Source organism: Stenella coeruleoalba, assembly GCF_951394435.1.
Source record: "Stenella coeruleoalba genome assembly, chromosome: 20".
Taxonomy (NCBI): domain Eukaryota; kingdom Metazoa; phylum Chordata; class Mammalia; order Artiodactyla; family Delphinidae; genus Stenella; species Stenella coeruleoalba.
In genome coordinates, this window is record NC_137166.1 from 58737815 (window position 1) to 58755276 (window position 17462).

General features: G+C 55.9%; 1 protein-coding gene across 5 annotated transcripts; it reads left to right on the forward strand.

Moving 5' to 3' along the window:
• Positions 1–214: 214 nt before the first annotated feature.
• On the forward strand, positions 215–15837 carry LOC307178572 (tigger transposable element-derived protein 1-like). 5 transcript variants are annotated; one of them, XM_079906824.1, is made up of 5 exons: positions 215–314; positions 2138–2595; positions 5541–5620; positions 12491–12633; positions 15602–15837. In XM_079906824.1, exons 2-5 carry the CDS (start codon positions 2196–2198, stop codon positions 15624–15626), a joined length of 648 nt encoding a protein of 215 aa, XP_079762950.1. In that variant the 5' UTR covers positions 215–314; positions 2138–2195; the 3' UTR covers positions 15627–15837. The 5 variants fall into 5 exon arrangements, with proteins under 5 accessions (XP_079762950.1, XP_079762946.1, XP_079762949.1 ...); XM_079906820.1 differs by lacking the exons at positions 12491–12633; positions 15602–15837 and adding an exon at positions 6035–7917; XM_079906823.1 differs by lacking the exons at positions 12491–12633; positions 15602–15837 and adding an exon at positions 6050–7917.
• The last annotated feature ends 1625 nt before the right edge of the window (positions 15838–17462 follow it).

The following is a 17462-nucleotide window of genomic DNA, read 5'->3' on the forward strand; positions in this document are numbered from 1 at the left end:
GTGGCGGGCCAAGGACTACATTTCCCAGAGGGCTTCGCGGACAGGGCCGGGCTTGCGCACGTTCCACTTCCGGGCGCCGGACGTCGCCAAAGAGTTGCAGAAGTATACTGTTACCTCCCCTTCACCTCCGTGCGCTGGCCTGTCGTGGGGAGGTGGGTGGTTGCTAGGGAAGGGAGGGAAGGGGCGGGGTGGGCACAAGGCACCGGAAGTAGTCCTTGGGACAGACGGAAGCTCGTGGTTCTGGGGCCCCAGGGTGGTTGGTCTTTGTTCCAGCACGGTGTCGTTTGACGCCGTCCGCCTGGCTTCCTGGGGCGGTGAGTCTGGGCGCGACGCGGTGGAGGCTTCGGAAAAGCCCGGGGTAGGGTGTGCAGCTGGCCAGAGGGCGGCAGGAGAAGGGGGGCGGGGGAACACCAGCTGCTTTCCGAGGACTCCGGCGAGTCCACGGGGAAGGGCGGCGCGTGGGCTGCTGGGACATGGAGTCCGGCGGGGCTGGGCCTGCACCGGAAGTGATTCTGGGCCGAGCTGGGCTCTCGCCACGCCTCGGGGGTCGTGCACGTGCACCCGCGCTAGTCCCTTTCTCGGCGGAATTCCTGGGCTTCTGTCCACCATTTCACCCAGCTCCCCCTAAACTCACCTCCCCTGGAAAGTCTTCCTGGATTTCTGCAGCTCAGACCACCTCTTTGCTCCTGCTGCACCTGCGTGCGTCCCTCTATAAAGTGAGAGTGCGGGCGGGGTGGGGGGACGCTCCCCGCACAGGGGGATTAAATCCAGATCCTTCCCTGGCCGAAGGCTGTGCAAGTTCGCCCAGGCCACACAGCCTTCGCATTTGCTGATTCCGCTACGTAGACCGTCCTCCACTTTAGCTGTCATCTCAGGGTACTTGGGGGTGAGAGCCGGGGGTTGGGGGCTGTTGGATGGGGCGGCCTGGTTCAGGGGAGCCCTGACCAATGCTTTAAAGACGTGCATTGGCATTGAAAATGATCTGTGTTCTTTTTTCTTAAATACTTATTTATTTATTTTTTTTGGCTGTGTCGGGTCTCAGTTGCGGCACGCGAGACCTTCATTGCGGCGCGTGGGCTTCTCATTGCGCGCGGGCTTCTCTCTAGTTGCGGCTCGCATGCTCAGTAGTTGTGGCGCGCAGGCTTAATTGTCCCGCGGCATGTGGGTTCTTAGTTCCCGGACGGGGCATTGAACCCACACCCCTTGCATTGGAAGGCAGATTCTTAACCCCTGGACCATCAGGGAAGAAGTCCCAATCTGTGTTCTTTTCTGAAGTTACAGTGGTAGCAAATGGCCGTTGGCAGAAAAATTCAGGTGCTCTGCAGACATTACAAAAGAAAAAGCAGATGTCCTCCCCCAGTTCCTTTCTCCAGAATTGCCAGCTGAGGCGTTGCTGGTTTTCAGGATCCTTTTCTGAACACTTGTAGCAGTAGCTCCTGTTTTTTGTTTTGAAATTTTAACATTAGTGGGATCATGTCAGTTGAGGAGGACCACAGCTTACTTTCTTGTTTAGCACTGTAGCGTGGACGTCTCTCTCACTGTCCATTGTTGACCTTGCCTAGTTGAGTTGGGCCGAGCCTCTCAGGCCCCATAGGATTGTGCCATGAGGGAAGGAAGTCCTTCCAGTGTAGGAACCAGCTCTTGCTCTCCCTGTGCGGCTGCACTGCAGCCGTCCCTACTACCATCTTGGCCTTCCAGCCTGTCCCCCACATCACTCTTTCTAGTGCCCCACAGACTGCATCCTTCACTTGCACGGACCCTCCCTGGGCACTGAGTCTCTGCTAGTTCCCGCCAGCACCTCTGCTTGGCTGCTGATGGGGTTCTCTCCACCCCTGAGACACTGGACACGTCCACGCCCCATCCCCAGGAGCAGCCCTCCTACTGGCCCAGTCTGGCCTGAACTCCTGAAGGCTTCTCTGCAGGAAGCGCTCCCTCACTGTCCTAACCAGATTCCCAGTGTGAGGCATCCTCTTGAGGGCACAGATAGGGAGGTCGAGGCTGGAGGTGTCCCCTTGCCAGGTTGTCAGCTGGCCAGGTGTGGGGACAGTTTCCACCACAGCAAGTGACCTTGCAGGCTATGAGTCGGTGGAGGGGTGTGGGTGGCCCATGGCCCTGATTGGTTGGGTGTGTGTCCCAGGAAGACGGTGTGTGTGGCCTGAGTGAAGGCAGAGAGGCCAGCTTCCCCAGGTTTCGCCATGGCAGCCGACCCAGCACCCATCGGTCAGGAAGAGCTCGTGATCATCAAGATGGAGGAAGATGAGGCCGCCCTGTGGGATCCTGAACCGTTCTTCAAGCCTCAGCCCCAAACCCTGTTGCCTGGGCTTGGTAGGGACCCCCGGCAGTGCTTCCGGAGCTTCCGCTATGAGGAGGCAGCAGGGCCCCGCGAGGCGCTGGCCCGGCTCCGGGAGCTGTGCCGCCAGTGGCTGCGGCCCGAGGTGCACTCCAAGGAGCAGATGCTGGAGCTGCTGGTGCTGGAGCAGTTCCTGGGCGTGCTGCCACCTGACACCCGGGTCTGGGTGGAGTCCCAGTGCCCCGAGAGTGGCGAGGAGGCTGTGGCACTCGTGGAGGACCTCGCTCAGATGTTGCAGGAGACTGGTGAGCCACGGGGGACTGGGCTTGGGGGCAGGGAAAGTGCAGGGGGACACAACTCATGACGCCGGGTCCTGAGTGCCTGCCCGCTCTGCCCGGGCCCTGTGTCCTCATCTCTGGGAAGAAGACTCAGAAGCTGTGACATGTTTGGAGACTCTTCTAGACTCTTAGCCTCCCAGAGGTGTGAGCCTGGGGTTGGTGTAGCATTTCCCCTGCTCAGGTGCACTGGCTTTCTTTCTCTTCCTTTTCTCCTTCCTGACAAAGTCACGGAGTGCGTGCCATGTGGTAGGCCCTGTGGGTCCAGCAGGGAAGGGAGAGAGGCAAGGTCCTTGGCCTGTTGGAGCCCAGTCTGGTTTGAGAGTTGGGACAGTGAGACCTCCAATCACAAGTAGGGTGTGTTTCTTTCTCTAGAGGGGGTGGAGGCAAGAGGAGGTGGGCACAGAGGTCGGCCCGGCCAGGGGTGGCTTTGCAGTTCGTGCTGTGTGATGTCTTCACCTTGGACGTGTGCTTCCGCACCTGTGAGGAGGTGACAGCCGTGCAGCAGGGAGGAGAGATGGTTGGTTACCACCTCGGTCCACCCTGGCGTGTGTTTACTTATTTACTCGTGTATTTGTGCAGTTCCTTTTGCCTGCTTGGCCCCTTGTATCGAGGGGTGGAAACCATAGCACTTAAACAAGCAAACAAAAACCCAGCTTTATTAGGCTCTAACCCACATAATCAAAAAATTGTACACTTAGTGGGTTTTAGTATAGTCACAGGTTTGTACAACCATCACCCATGTCTAATGTCATCACCTTCAAATAAACTCCGTACCCGCCAGCAGCTACTCGCCATTCTTCCCTTTCCTAGTGCCTTGGCAGCCAGCAACCTGCTTTGTGTCTCTGTACACTTTCTTATTCTGGACGTTTTATTAAATGGTATCATACATTTCCTGGAGTCATACATGGCTTTTTACGATGGGCTGCTTCCGTCGAGCGTCATGTTTCCAGCGTTCATCCACAGTGTAGTACGTCACGCATCTTTATGCCTAGTCATATTCCGTTGTGTGGTTATACCACGTTCTGTGTATTCATTTATCTGTTACGGTTGTTTGGGTTGTTTGTACCTTTTGGCTGTTACGATTAATGCTGACGTGAACTTACGTATACTTTATTCTCTTGGTTATATACCTAGGAGTGGAATTGCTGGATCACACGGTAACTCTGGCCTTTTGAGGAACTGCTAACACACCACTTGTTTTAAGAGAGGGGATTTAATGTAGAGAGTGTAACCTAGGCATTGAAGGAGTGAAAAAGTACAGAAAGAACTCTAAGGTGTCATGGCGGTAGGAACTGCAGGGAACTGTGTCCGCTCCGGGAAGAGGTCGGAATTATGACAGTTAGAGACTCAAAGGAGGGGCTGGGAGGTGGGGCTGCTGCTGGATGGTGCTGGGGTCTCCCAGGGGGACAGCATGCAGCTGGTTCTGCACATGTTGGAAAAACTGCAAACTGGATCTAGCTGCTGCTAAAGAAACCCTTGATAATGCACGACTGGTTTTCACCCAGGCATGAACGTGAGGTGCAGGTGAGACACCTTGTACGCATGGGTCCACAGTCCTCCCAGCGTGTCTGGCTGTCGTGCTGGGCTGTTCTCTGAGCCATGGGCAGCGTTTGTCGTCTTAGGGGACTGTTCTTAGGGAACTGTACCAGTTCCCAGCTTCCCACGGAACGGATGCTTGGGTGATGCACACTGTTAAAAGAGATTTTGCATCGTAAGAGTGTGGACGTTGGCAAAGCAGCCGCTGGCACTGAACGGACTTAGGCCTGGTGCTCTCGAGGATCCTCTGGGGCATGCATGGTTATGTCCACTCAGTCCTGAAGCCGCATGGTCTCACGTTTACACGAAAACTCCTGCCTTTGCTCCGTACCCTTACCTGCTCTCAGCCTGTTGCTGGCCCCTTCGATGTCCCCACATGGGAGAGGGTAGGGCCCGGCCCTGGCTTTCTCTGGGTGGTTTTGGAGATGACTGCTCTGATGCTATCAGGGAGACCAGAATGATGTCCCAAGCTCTTCCTTGGCTGTCACTGTTGCTGTGTGTTCGGGGGTCCCAAAGACCCCCCTTAGCCTCAAGTGATTTGCTAGGAGTCACAGAATTCAACAAGGCTATTATATTCGTGGTTGTAGTTTATTACAGTGAAGGATACAGATTAAAGTCAGCGGTGGAAAAAGGTGCCTAGTCTGGGAGATACCAGGCACGAGATTCCGGGTGTCCTTTCCTGTGGGAGTCGTGTGGGTCGTGCTTAATTCCCACAGCAGTGATGTGCGACGACACGCACAGGATGCTGCCACTGGGGGGCTCGCCTGCAGTGACGTCCAGGATTTTTACTGGGGGTCAGTCACCGAGTTATGGAACATGACTGACCTTAGTTACTCAGCCTGAACTCCCGCCAGAGGTCAGACCTGTACAGTGTGGCCCAGGGTTACTACCATGTCACATTGTTAGCATGAACTATCTGTGTGACCCAAGAACTTAGGTAAACAAAGATGTTCTTATCAGGCAGAATCTTCCAAGGGCTTAGAGGTCTCCTCCCAGGAGCAGGTCAAGGGCCAGACTTTCGTTTGGAGTGTGGAGGGTTTGGACAGCTCAGGCCTGCTGAGTCAGCCCTTTACTGACCACCCAGCTGCAGCTGAAGGAAGCTTCTAATGACTGTCTCCTTGGTGTTTCAGTGACTTGGGTTTCAGGGGCCTTGGGTGTGTTCTTGAGGTACGTATGTGTGTGTGCGTCGGAAGGGGCTGCCTGTCAGCCAGGGTACGGTGTTCTCTGTGAATCAGAGGGCAAGCGGTGTGTCATCTGGCTCAGAGTGTCTGGCCAGTGGGACATGTTGACCTCCGGATTGATTAATGGGCTTGGGTGCCTCACCCCTTTGTCCCCAGGGTGGGCCTGCAGATACTAACACTGCTCTTTCCCCTCAGCCCTGGCCCAGGCCCCTCCCGAGGACCAACGGTTTGGAGACCTGGCAGAGCCGGCCAAGCCCTTCACGGATGGAGCTCAGGTGAGCTGTGAGTCCTCCAAAGTCAGAGATGCCACATCCTGCGGGACCCAGCCCGCCTCCCACCCCCCCTTCACCCCGGGCCGTGGAGGGTCACATTCAGCAACTGTGCCCAGCCCCCACCCCCACCACCCCTCGCCCTCAGGCTGGGCTCAGGACCTGCCCATCACCCTCTCCCAGCTCCTGGGTCTGAGGATGGGGCCTCCCCAGGCTCACACCATTTGAATACAGAGTACAGTAAGTCCCCTACACACAAACCTCCAAGTTACGAACTTTCAAAGATGCGAACATGCGTTCGCATGTCCAATCACGTAAGTTAGTTCACGTGTCTGGCGTACATTGTCATGTGCGTGCATCCTCTACAAGTGGTTGTGCTTTTGTGTGCTTTACAGTACTGTATAGAGTACAGTAGTACAGTATCTTTATTTCAAGCCCAGGATGTCCGGAAGCAAGCGTAAAAGCAGCGGTGATGTAGCGGGTACTGCTAAGAAGCGCCACGCGATAACGATGGAAACAAAAGTGAAAATAATTGAGAGAGTGGAGCGAGGCGAAAAGATGGTAGACGTCGCTCATTCTTATAACCTGAATCGTTCAACCATCGGCTCAATCGTAAAGAACAAGGACAAGATCATGGAACATGTGAAGTCTGCTATGCCGATGACGTCCACAATAATAACAAAGAAGCGTGGAAAAGTGATGGAGGAGATGGAGAAACTTCTCAGTGTGTGGATGCAGGATCAGCGTCAGCGTCGAGTCCCACTCAGCTTAATGCTGATTCAAGAGAAAGCCAAGAGCCTTTATGAAGACTTGAAGAAGAAACACGGCGAAGAATCAGAGGGCAAATCTTTTAATGCCAGCCGTAGCTGGGTTCACCGGTTCAAGGCTAGAGCCAAACTTCACAATGTAAAAGTGAGTGACAAGGCAGCGAGTACAGATACAATAGCTGCCCGGGAATTTCCTGAAACGCTTCGAGAAATTATCGATGAAGGCGCGTATTTACCCGAGCAAGTGTTTAATGTGGACGAGACAGGACTGTACTGGAAGAGGATGCCGGACCGAAGTTACATCAGTAAGGAGGAAAAGTTGATGCCGGGCTATAAAGCATCAAAGGATAGGCTCACGCTGTTGTTTGGTGGCAATGCTTCCGGTGATATGAAGCTGAAGCCTCTGTTAGTTTATCACTCAGAGAACCCAAGAGCCCTTAAAAACATAGCCAAGGGCTCTCTTCCTGTTGTGTGGAAGAGTAACCCCAAAGCCTGGGTTACACAGGCCATTTTCCAGGACTGGTTTTTCCACCACTTTATCCCGGAGGTAGAGAAATATTGCTTGGAGAAGGACGTCCCATTCAACATTCTTTTGCTGCTTGACAATGCTCCGGGCCACCCCCCATTCATGGACGACTTTCATCCCAGCGTCAAAGTAGTGCATCTGCCACTGAATACTACGGCGCTCATCCAACCTATGGACCAGGGAGTTATAGCGACTTTCAAGAAATATTACTTACGTCACACTTTTCGTCAGGCAGTAAAGGCGAGTGACGAATCAGGAACAACCTTGCGACAATTTTGGAAGGACTATAACATCTACAAGGCCATAAAAAACATTGACTTTGCCTGGAGTGAGGTTACGGCCGTCACCATGAATGGGGTTTGGAAGAACCTTTGCCCGAAGTTTGTTCACGATTTTCGTGGATTTGAGAAGGTGGATGAGGAGTCCAAAGAGGTCTTCAGCAACTTAGTGACCCTCAGCGAGAAGCTGGAGCTAGATCTGCAAGAGGACGACTTCATTGAACTCCTTGCTGTGCAACATGAGGAGCTCACTAATGAAGACCTGATGGAATTGGAGGCCCAGAGAAAGGATGAAGAGGGACAGGAGGAAGAAGAAGTAACTGAAGAACCGAAGAGATTCACGACGCAGGAAATGGCAAGGGGGTTTTCTTTATTTGAGGAGGCGCTGTTGGTGTTTGAGGCACAGGACCCGAATGTAGAACGGTACACGAAGGTTGCAGCAGCCGTTCAGAATGCAATCCAGTGCTACCGTGTCATCTATGACGAGAAAAAAAGAGCTACTACGCAGACATCACTGGATCGTTTTTACAAGAGGGTGGATAGAATTAAATCCAGCAAGGAACCAGAGCCTGTGCCATCCACGTCGGGCGTGAGTGAAATTGCAGCTTGCCCTCCGTCTCCTACTGCTGACGATCCTTCAGCCCTACCATCTCCCACCTCCTCTTCCTCCTCCAGTCAGTAACTCTTCTTGCCTGTTCCCTTGATGCCAGCCCCTGGATGCCAGCTGTTGTACTGTACTACGGTACTTTTCAAGGTACTGTACTGTAAGATTAAAAATGTTTTCTTTATTTTTTGTGTTTGTTTGTTATTTATGTATTATTCGTGTGAAAAGTATTATAAACCTATTCCAGTACAGTACTGTATAGCCGATTGTGTAAGTTGGGTACCTAGGCTAACGTCGTTGGACTTACGAACACATTGGACTTACAAACGTGCTCTTAGAACGGAACTCGTTCATACGTAGGGGACTTACTGTAGTTGTAGTCTCTCTTGCACAGAGATAGAAATACAGCAGTCATTATTTATCCTCCCATTTTAAAGAAAAATTTTAAATGTATATAAAACATGTATATGCATTATAAAGTAATTCAAACCTTAAGAGAAGCACATAACGTTGAAACCCCACAGCCAGTCTTCCTCTCTGGAAATGGCCACTGCCACCCATCGTACACCCTTCCTCTTTCCTGTACACACGTGCAATTCACACACATGGGCGTGTGTATGAACGGGGCACACAGACATTTCCAAAGGAAGCCCATGAACGCTCTGCACCTCACTGATTTCACTTTGTCTTGTGTTGAGGTCCCTTCCAGTGGCACAGGCAGCTCCAGCCTTTCTTTTTAGTGGCTATCTTGGAGTCATGTGCCCAGCCCCGCTAGGGAATGTGGGCCGCTGTTGGTTTCTCATCCCAGAACACACACCCTCATCTTGGCTGCTGCCCCTCTGGCTCTTCTGCCCCTGGGCCTGCCTGTCCTCTGGGTGGCCTCAAGACACAGGGACCAAAGCTTATCTCTGTGTCACGGGGTGCCTGCATGTCTTTGATCCTGGTGGGTAACCCAGGGGGCTTCCCCAGGAGGACAGAGGGACTTGCTCACACGTGGGAAGGAGGGCAGACCAGCCAAGGAGCATGGCTGGGGTCTCCTGCCAGGTGAGGGGGGAGAGTGGACCACACCCTGACCTTTCCCACCCTTGACTGCCATTCCTGGTCTTCCTGAGACACTGCGAGGCCTGGGAACGCCTGCGGTGGCCCTGCCTAGATCTGCCCAAGTCCGGCTCAGCCGGTGTCCTGCCGGCAACTCTCAGAGAACACCCAGGGCTGCTTTACTGTCAAACTCCCATCACCAGTCGGGAGTGTAGAGCTGGGCTCTGAGAGATGCTGCTCCTGGAAGAAACAAGGTGCTTGGCCCACCCCGCTGTGGAAGGACACTGGGAAGTGGGTCTCCTTGGCCACCTCGGGGCCCCAGGGCTGGAGGCAGGCCTGCCCCTCGCCGGGTTCTCCAGGAGCCCGTCTGGGTAATTGAACCCTGCACAAGTATTTCCTTCATTAAAAAAACCAAAAACAGGGACTCCCCTGGTGGTCCAGTGGTTAGGACTCCGCTCTTCCACGGCAGGGGGCACGGGTCCGATCCCTGGCTGGAGAACTAAGATCCCCCATGCCGCGCGGCTTGGCCAGACCAACCAAAAAATCAAAACAACACACAAACAAAACAAAAACCTTGAGTCCTGACACCCTTAATTAATGACATTGCTCAAGGTCTTGCGAGCGCGGGGCCATGAAGCGTGTTGGCTCCATGGACAGCTCGTTCCTCTGCTTTCCCGGGTTGCCACCAAGCTCTGAGCTGAGGTTTATGCACTGTGGATGCCCGTCCCTGGGCCCGGCTATGACGTGCTGGTAATTTCTGGGTTCTGTATTTGGTCTGACATCAGTTTGTGGTGTATTACGCCACCCTGGATGCTTCAGGAGGCCGGCGAGTAGGTGACCGGGGATGGTGGTGTCAGCGGGGAAAAGTGGTAGAGGGTTTTCAGAAAAAAGTGGAAGAGTGGAAGGAAAGTGGCAGAGGGTTTTCAGAGGCTTGCTGCAATCCTGGGGGTGGAGTTTATTTAGTCCACGGGGCCAGACTCATCGAGTGGCCGGATGTGGCCCCGAATCTCCCACCTAAAGAGAGAGACTAGTCAGGGACCTCTAAGGGTTTTACCCAGGCCCGTCAGCACTTCCCACCGGTAAACGTTGTCTCCCCATTTTACAGCGGGTCAGGGCTGGGGCGGCAGCGGCCCTGAAATCAGCGGGCTCAGGGCGGGAACATAAATATTCTGTTGTGGTGTCCGGAGAGAGTGATGCGGGCCCGAAGCCCCCCCTGAAGAGGCCGCCGAGGGCGGGCCAGCGCCCAAGTGCCAAGCGGGACCGAAAGGCCATCAACCTGCAGGTGAAGCTGGAGGTACTGCGGCGCTTCGAAGCCGGAGAGAAGCTCAGCCGAATCGGGAGGGCACTGGGTCTCTCCACCTCCACTGTGGCCACCATTCGTGACAACAAGGACAAGATCCGAGCGAGTTCCCAGGCGGCCACCCCGCACGCGGCCTGTAAGCTGACGCGCAGCCGCAGCCTGGTGATGGAGAACATGGAGCGGCTGCTGAGCGTGTGGATCGAGGACCAGAACCGGCGTGACGTGCCGGTCAGCGTGGTGCTCGTCCAGGAGAAGGCCCGCAGCCTGTTTGAGGAGCTCAAGCGGGCGCAGGGTGAGGGCTCCGAGGCGGAGACTTTCGGCGCCAGCCGCGGCTGGTTCGCGCGCTTCAAGGCGCGGCACGGGCTGCGCAGCCTCGGGGCCGGAGGCGCGGCGGCGCGCGCAGACGCAGAGGCTGCGCGCAGGTATCCGGCGCTGCTGCGGAGGGTGATCCAGGAGGGCGGCTACACGGCCCGGCAGGTGTTCAACGTGGACGAGACCCGGCTCTTCTGGAGGCGGCTGCCGGGCAGGACGGGCCCTTCCATGGCGGAGAAGCCAGGCCCCGGGTTCACAGCCGCCCAAGATCTCCTGACCCTGCTGCTCGGCAGCAACGCCGCCGGCGACTTCAAGCTGAAGCCGCTGCTGGTGTACCCCTCAGAGAACCCGCGCGCCCTCCGGGGCTTCTCCAAGCCCAACCTGCCCGTGCTGTGGCGCTCGCACAGGAAGGCCTGGGTCACTGTGAGCCTCTTCCAGGAGTGGTTCGTGCACTTCTTCTGCCCCGCTGTGGAGAGGTACTGCGCCCGGCACGGGCTCCCGTATAAAGCTCTGCTCGTCCTGGACAGCACTCCTGGCCGCCCAGGGAACCTGGACGACCTCTCCGACCACGTGCGCGTGGAGTACCTGCCCAAGGACACCACGGCCCTCATCCAGCCCATGACCCAGGACGTGGTCGCCACGTTCAAGGCCTGCTACCTGCGGAGGGTCTTCCGCCTCTTGGCGGCGAGGGCGGGAGGCGCTGGCGAGCGGTCAGCGGCCTCGGACTTCTGGCGGGACTATAGCATCCTGGACGCTGTGCACAACATCTTCGAGTCCTGGGAGGAGGTTCCGCCCGCGACGTTGAACCGGGGTTGGAGGAAGCTGTGGCCCGAGTGCCTCCAGCACGACGCCAGCCCCCGACCCGGGGAGGCCCTCCCGCAGATCAGGCGGGACGTCGTGGCGCTGGCGCACGGCTTGGGTTTCGGGGAGGTGGCAGAGGCGGATGTGGCTGAGCTGCTGCAGAGCCAGGGCGCAGACCTGTCCAACGAGGAGCTGGTGGGGCTGGAGCAGGAGCTGGCAGCCGGGGAGGAGGGTGAGGACAGCTCGACGGCTTCCCGCCAGCTCACGGCCAGGTACCTGGCCAAGGCCCTAGCACATTTCGATGCTGGCCTGCAGATCGTCAGGGACAACGATCCCAACCTGGAGCGCAGCCTCCGCGTCTGCCGGGGCGTGAACAACGTGATCAGCTGCTATCGGGAGCTCTTCAAGGAGAAGAGAGGCCCCAAATAGTGTGTGTTGAGGGGGAGGGGGTGCTGGGAGTTCTGAGGCCTCCGGACTTTGTTGGGGAGAGGGGGTCCTCCCTCCCCATCTTTCACATGGAAGTGACACTGGTCTGCATGTTTCCATTTCATTATATTAATCCCTCAAATGTTTTTCTGTCAGCAGATAATTTAGTGTCTCAAGTGAACTTCTCAAATACATGGTTTTAGAAGCCTTGATGAATTCTCAAGTGACTTTATTGCATCCTGGGCCCTTTTGGAGCAGTGCATCCTCGGTTTCCTAGTGGAAGCCCATGAGGAAGCCGGAATCACCGGGTAGCACCCCTGGCACGGTATTCCTGCCACCTTGCTCACTGCGCTGAGCTCTTCCTGTATTCAGAGCTGGGGCTCACGGAGCTGAGAGGGGTTCAGAGAGGGGTTCTGCTTGTTTTATGGCCCGCTCACCCTTCAGCTGGGCTTCAGGACCTGCAGGCGGCAAAGGCTGACCCCGGATGAGCACCCAAAGAGACTCAGGGATCCAGAGAGTGGGCCTGGGTGGGAGGAGTGTCCGGCCACACACCTCCCATCTCTGTTCTCCCGGGACACTGGATGCGTCTTGTCATCCTGTTCTGTCCTCTGAAATGACGCTGTGCCCCTGCTGACTGGCCGGGGGGGAGGGGGGCCGGGAGGAGAGACTACATCCCGTTGTGGGTGAGCTGGTGAGGCAGCACGTTCGCCAGGCTCCCCGGCCCCGGCGCGGGCGTCCTCACGGCTGCAGGCCCGGCTGCAGGCCTGCTGTTAACTCTCCCTCTCTTCTTGTCTCTCTCCTCTGCTGCTCCCTCTCTCCACCAGTTTCCGTTTGACTCCTGCCATGCCCCTTTGACTCTTCTTCCCGTGGACACGGGCTCATTCCAGGCAGTGGTGGCATTTGGAGACAAGGCCCCGGATGCCATGTGGGAAGACTGGGAGGCACACGATGCCCCACAGAAGGAGGGGTAAGGATGTGGGTTTTGGGGTAGCGTTGGCCTTACTGCAGGACGCACGGGTCCTCAGGTGAGTGGTCCCTGTCTCCAGCCAAGGGGCCCTGTTGGAGGAAGCCTTCCCTGAGCCTGCCTTCCTTCTGCAGGAGGTGGGGGGCAGGGGGTGGGCGGGCTAGCCCGGGAGATTGGTTGGGGGCTAAATTTGGCCTGAAGGTTTTGCTGGGGAGCCCAGGTGCCCTCACATCTCCCATCTGCTGTCCATACACCCCGGTGTACACCTGACTGAGGTATGCCCAGAGCCGACCTCTGATCCCATGCACAAAGCAAGCACTCCCTGCTGGCTGGGCCTCTTGGGCCATCGTGGGTACCCGCAGCTCTAGGCTCTCCTGGGGGTGGCCACCGTGGGTGTACCTGGCCAGGGGTGCTGGTCTGCTCCTGCTTGGCTATCTGCACCGTTCAGTGTAGAATCAGAGCCAGAGGAGAGATTGACTTTAAAGGACACTTCTGGGCATATTAATCACGTTAAGGCTGTACACGGGTCTTCTCTTCCTGGCTGGGGTCTGGCTGGACACGGGGTGATTTCCAGCGGTGCTGGGCGCGGAGCCGGGCCCCGGGCGCTGGGGGCGGAGCCGGGCTCGGGGCGCGGAGCCGGGCCCCGGGCGCTGGGGGCGGAGCCGGGCCCCGGGCACTGGGGGCGGAGCCGGGCCCCGGGCGCTGGGGGCGGAGCCGGGCTCCGGGCGCGGAGCCGGGCCCCGGGCGCTGGGGGCGGAGCCGGGCTCCGGGCCGCTGGGGGCCCTTCGGGTTCGGGCCAACAAAGAGCAGCCCGGATACCCACGCCCACGGCTGGGCCTGCTGGTCTCTCCGTCCTTCTGTCGGGCACAGTGTTCACCTCCCCCTGCTGCCCTATCTCCTGTCGGGTGGTAAGCTCTTCGTCCCAGCCGCCATCTCCCGCAGCTACCACCCCTTCTCCAGCCTCGGGGATGACCCAGGACCCTCCCTGGGCTCCCCGCCTGCCCCCCTTGGTCGGTGTCCTCAGTCCCCCTGTGCTGACAGGTGAGTGTTCCCTCCAGACGCTCCCAAACGCTTCGCCCCAACATCCTCCCCGGGGTCGGCCCCATGTGCTGTCGGGATGTCCCCTGTCACCAAGCCCCAACTACATGGCGAGGGCAGGCATCGGGCTTGCAGCAGGTACCGCTGTGTATCCTGCTGTATACACAGGCATGACCCTGTCCCAGGGTGCAGGAAAGGCAGCCCTATCTCAGGATACGGGGAGACGACTGACTGACTACAGGGCGGACGTCAGCTCTCGGCGCACTAGGCAAGAGCAGCCGGGTTCTCGCTCCCTGGACCCTTTCTCACCTGACTGTCACCCGGCTTTGTTCCCACCCCCGTTGTCCCTCCATTGGCCTCGCTCTTGTGAGCAGAGCAGGACGGTGTGGTCAGCGGTCACAGGCTGAGGCACAGGGACACTGGCTGACCCGCGTGCACCCATGCTGACCCCACGGAACGGGCATTGCACCAGCCTGTGTGGTGCGGGTTCACCTGCCCACAGAGAGGCCGGACCTCTGTCCTGGCTCCAGAGGTCACCTTGAGTCTGACGGGAGTGTCCGTGCTCCATGGGCCTCGCTCCAGGCTGGTCTGTGCTGACGGCATGATACACAGTGGGGCTTCCTTTCCCGGGGGCTGGAGGCCGAGGTCGGGCACATGGTGGTCCTCATGTCGACATGACCGACCCCAAAAAACCCTGCACCTCAGGATTCAGGAGGGCTTCCCTGGGTGGCCACACCCAAGGGACCCCCGATGCTGCTCCTGACCTCTGCCCTCGGCTGATTTTAATCTACACCCTAAGCAACTCTGTGCCAGCTGCAGAGAGAGGGGGCTTGTTCATACCCCCCTCCCAGTGCACGGGGCTCTCGTGGACAGCCCCCTCCCAGGATATGGCGCTCACCTGGGCAGGCACCCAGCAGCCCACGGGGCTCTCGTGGACAGCCCCCTCCCAGGATATGGAGCTCACCTGAGCAGGTACCCAGCAGCCCATGGGGCTCTCGTGGTCAGGCCCCTCCCAGGATACAGAGCTCGCCTGGGCAGGCACCCGGCAGGGCTGTGCACGCAGGAACCGTGCACATAGCCCTCATTGCAGAGCACCCCCAACTCACCTGTTGGTCAGAGCTGACCCTGAGCACCTCAGAGCAGGACCTGAACTAACAAACAGCAGCTCCTGGACAGGTCTGTGACCCTGGGCTTCACTCTGTGTGGCCTCCCTCCACCGCGTCTTCCAGAGGCTTCCAGTGCCGCCGGGGCACCAGGCCTCTGTCTCCACCCACCACCCCTCCTCTCCCTGACTCCTGGGTTCCTCTCATTACGAGAGGGTCTTCTTAAAGTTGTCTCCCACTCATGGACCAGATAAAATGATTAGAAAACAGAACTTCCCTGGTGGCGCAGTGGTTGAGAGTCCGCCTGCCGATGCAGGGTACACGGGTTCGTGCCCCGGTCCGGGAGGATCCCACATGCCGCGGAGCGGCTGGGCCCGTGAGCCATGGCTGCTGAGCCTGCACGTCCGGAGCCTGTGCTCCACAACGGGAGAGGCCACAGCAGTGAGAGGCCCACGTACCGCAAAAAAAAAAAAAAAAAAAATTAGAAAACAAGCCAGAGCTGCAGCCCCTTGTCTATCCTGACTCAGGAGCCCACACCTGTTCCTTGGACCTGGCCGGTGCAGCAAGGCCCATTTTCTGCAGCTATGAGCCCGTGATGGGCGAGGATTGGCTGACCTGGGCAGCATGACCCGGCCGGCCAGCCCTTCCCAGGTGTGCCTGGTTTGAGGTCAATATAAACAGCCCCAGGCAGCAAGAGCCCCTGCAGCTGTGCCTGACGCCATATTCTCTGCCCCGTCAGCAGTGTCGGGGCTGGGCTGGTGGGAGGGAGTGAGTGGCCACGGCTTTGTGGGTGGCCCGGTGTGAGTGGGGCTCTGCTGGACTTTTTGCAGGAGTTGCCGGGCTGCCACCTGCTAAAGAAGAGGATGTGTCACCCATACCTGCCGCTGGAATTTCTCCCCGGGCAGAGGTGAGGAAGGAAAAAAGCAGTGGGGGCCGGGACAGGAGGGGTACCTCAGGCAGGGAAATGGAAAGCTTCCAGAAGAGCGCCCGGGGCCAGGACCATCCTGGCTGGCCTGCAGACACCAAGTCGGCCTGCGTGCTGTGGCTGGGGTGGCTCCACGGCCCTTCCTGTGCACGGGGCTTCCTGTAGGCTTTCAAGTCCTTGCACACATTCAGGTGTTTTACCTGGGAAGGGTGGGAACAGTTCAGCAGCAGCTGGCCTGGGGCTCAGCTCACGTTTACTCGCAGACGCCTCCGCGCGGTCCCCCAGGCTTGCAATGAGGACGCTCCTTGCGGGGTGGGGGGCTGCTGGCTGCATGGGAGACGATTCCCCGCCTCTGACCAACTTCAGAATTGTTTACTGCTGGAGCAAGTGCCCTGATAGGGTTTTCATCTGTATAACTGGTGGGTTCTGTTTTTTTTTTTCTTTTTTGGTTCAAGGTAGGTTTTATTGCTCTTTTTTGTGTTTATAGATATAAGCATGGAAATAATTCATTCATATAAATACATCTATGGGAAGGGAAGAACTTTATTTTGTTTTATTTTTAAAATTTTATATATTTTTAAAAATTTAAAAATTTTAGTTTATTTTTTTATACAGCAGGTTCTTATTGGTTATCTATTTTATACATATAAGTGTATACATGTCAATCCCAGTCTCCCAATTTATCCCCCCCCACCCCCCGCCATGGCGTTACCCCCTTGGTGTCCATACGTTTGTTCTCTACATCTGTGTCTCTATTTCTGCCCTGAAAACTGGTTTATCTGTACCATTTTTCTAAGTTCCACATATATGCATTAATATACAATATTTGTTTTCCTCTTTCTGACTTACTTCACTCTGTATGACAGTCTCTAGATCCATCGACTTCTCTACAAATGACCCAATTTCATTCCTTCTTATGGCTAATAGTCCGTTGTATGTATGTACCACATCTTTATCCATTCGTCTGTCTGTGGGCATTTAGGTTGCTTCCATGACCTGGCTATTGTAAATAGTGCTGCAGTGAACATTGTGGTGAATGTGTCTTTTTGATTTATGGTTTTCTCTGGGTATATGCCCAGTAGTGAGATTGCTGGATCATATAGTAATTCTATTTTTAGTTTTTTAAGGAACCTCCATACTGTTCTCCATAGTGAGTGTATCAATTTACATTCCCACCAATAGTGGAAGAGGGTTCCTTTTCTCCACACCCTCTCCAGCATTTGTTGTTTGTAGACTTTCTGATGATGCCCATTCTAACAGGTGTGAGGCGATACCTCATTGTAGTTTTGATTTGCATTTCTCTAATAATTAGTGATGTAGAGCAGCTTTTCATGTGCTCCTTGGCCATCTCTATGTCTTCTTGGAAGAAATGTCTATTTAGATCTTCTGCCCATTTTTGTATTGGGTTGTTTGTTTTTTTAATATTGAGCTGCATGAGCTGTTTATATATATTGGAGAGTAATCCTTTGTCCATTGATTCGTTTGCAAATATTTTCTCCCATTATGAGGGTTGTCTTTTCGTCTTGTTTGTAGTTTGCTTTGCAAAAGCTTTTATGTTTCATTAGGTCCCCTTTGTTTAGTTTTCTTTTTTATTGCCTTACTCTAGGAGGTGGATCAAAAATGATCTTGCTGTGATTTATGTCAGAGTATTCTTCCTTTGTTTTCCTCTAAGAGTTTTATACTGTCCGGTCTTACATTAAGGTCCCTAATCCATTTTGAATTTATTTTTCTGTATGGTGTTAGGGGGTGTTCTAATTTCATTCTTT

Excerpts from the sequence above, each read along its gene's own strand:
- LOC307178572 (XM_079906820.1), top strand. The coding sequence starts at position 2,196 with ATGGCAGCCGACCCAGCACCCATCGGTCAGGAAGAGCTCGTGATCATC. Across the intron at positions 2,596-5,540 it reads TCAGATGTTGCAGGAGACTG|CCCTGGCCCAGGCCCCTCCC; the intron begins GTGAGCCACGGG and ends CTTTCCCCTCAG. Across the intron at positions 5,621-6,034 it reads CCTTCACGGATGGAGCTCAG|TATCTTTATTTCAAGCCCAG; the intron begins GTGAGCTGTGAG and ends ACAGTAGTACAG.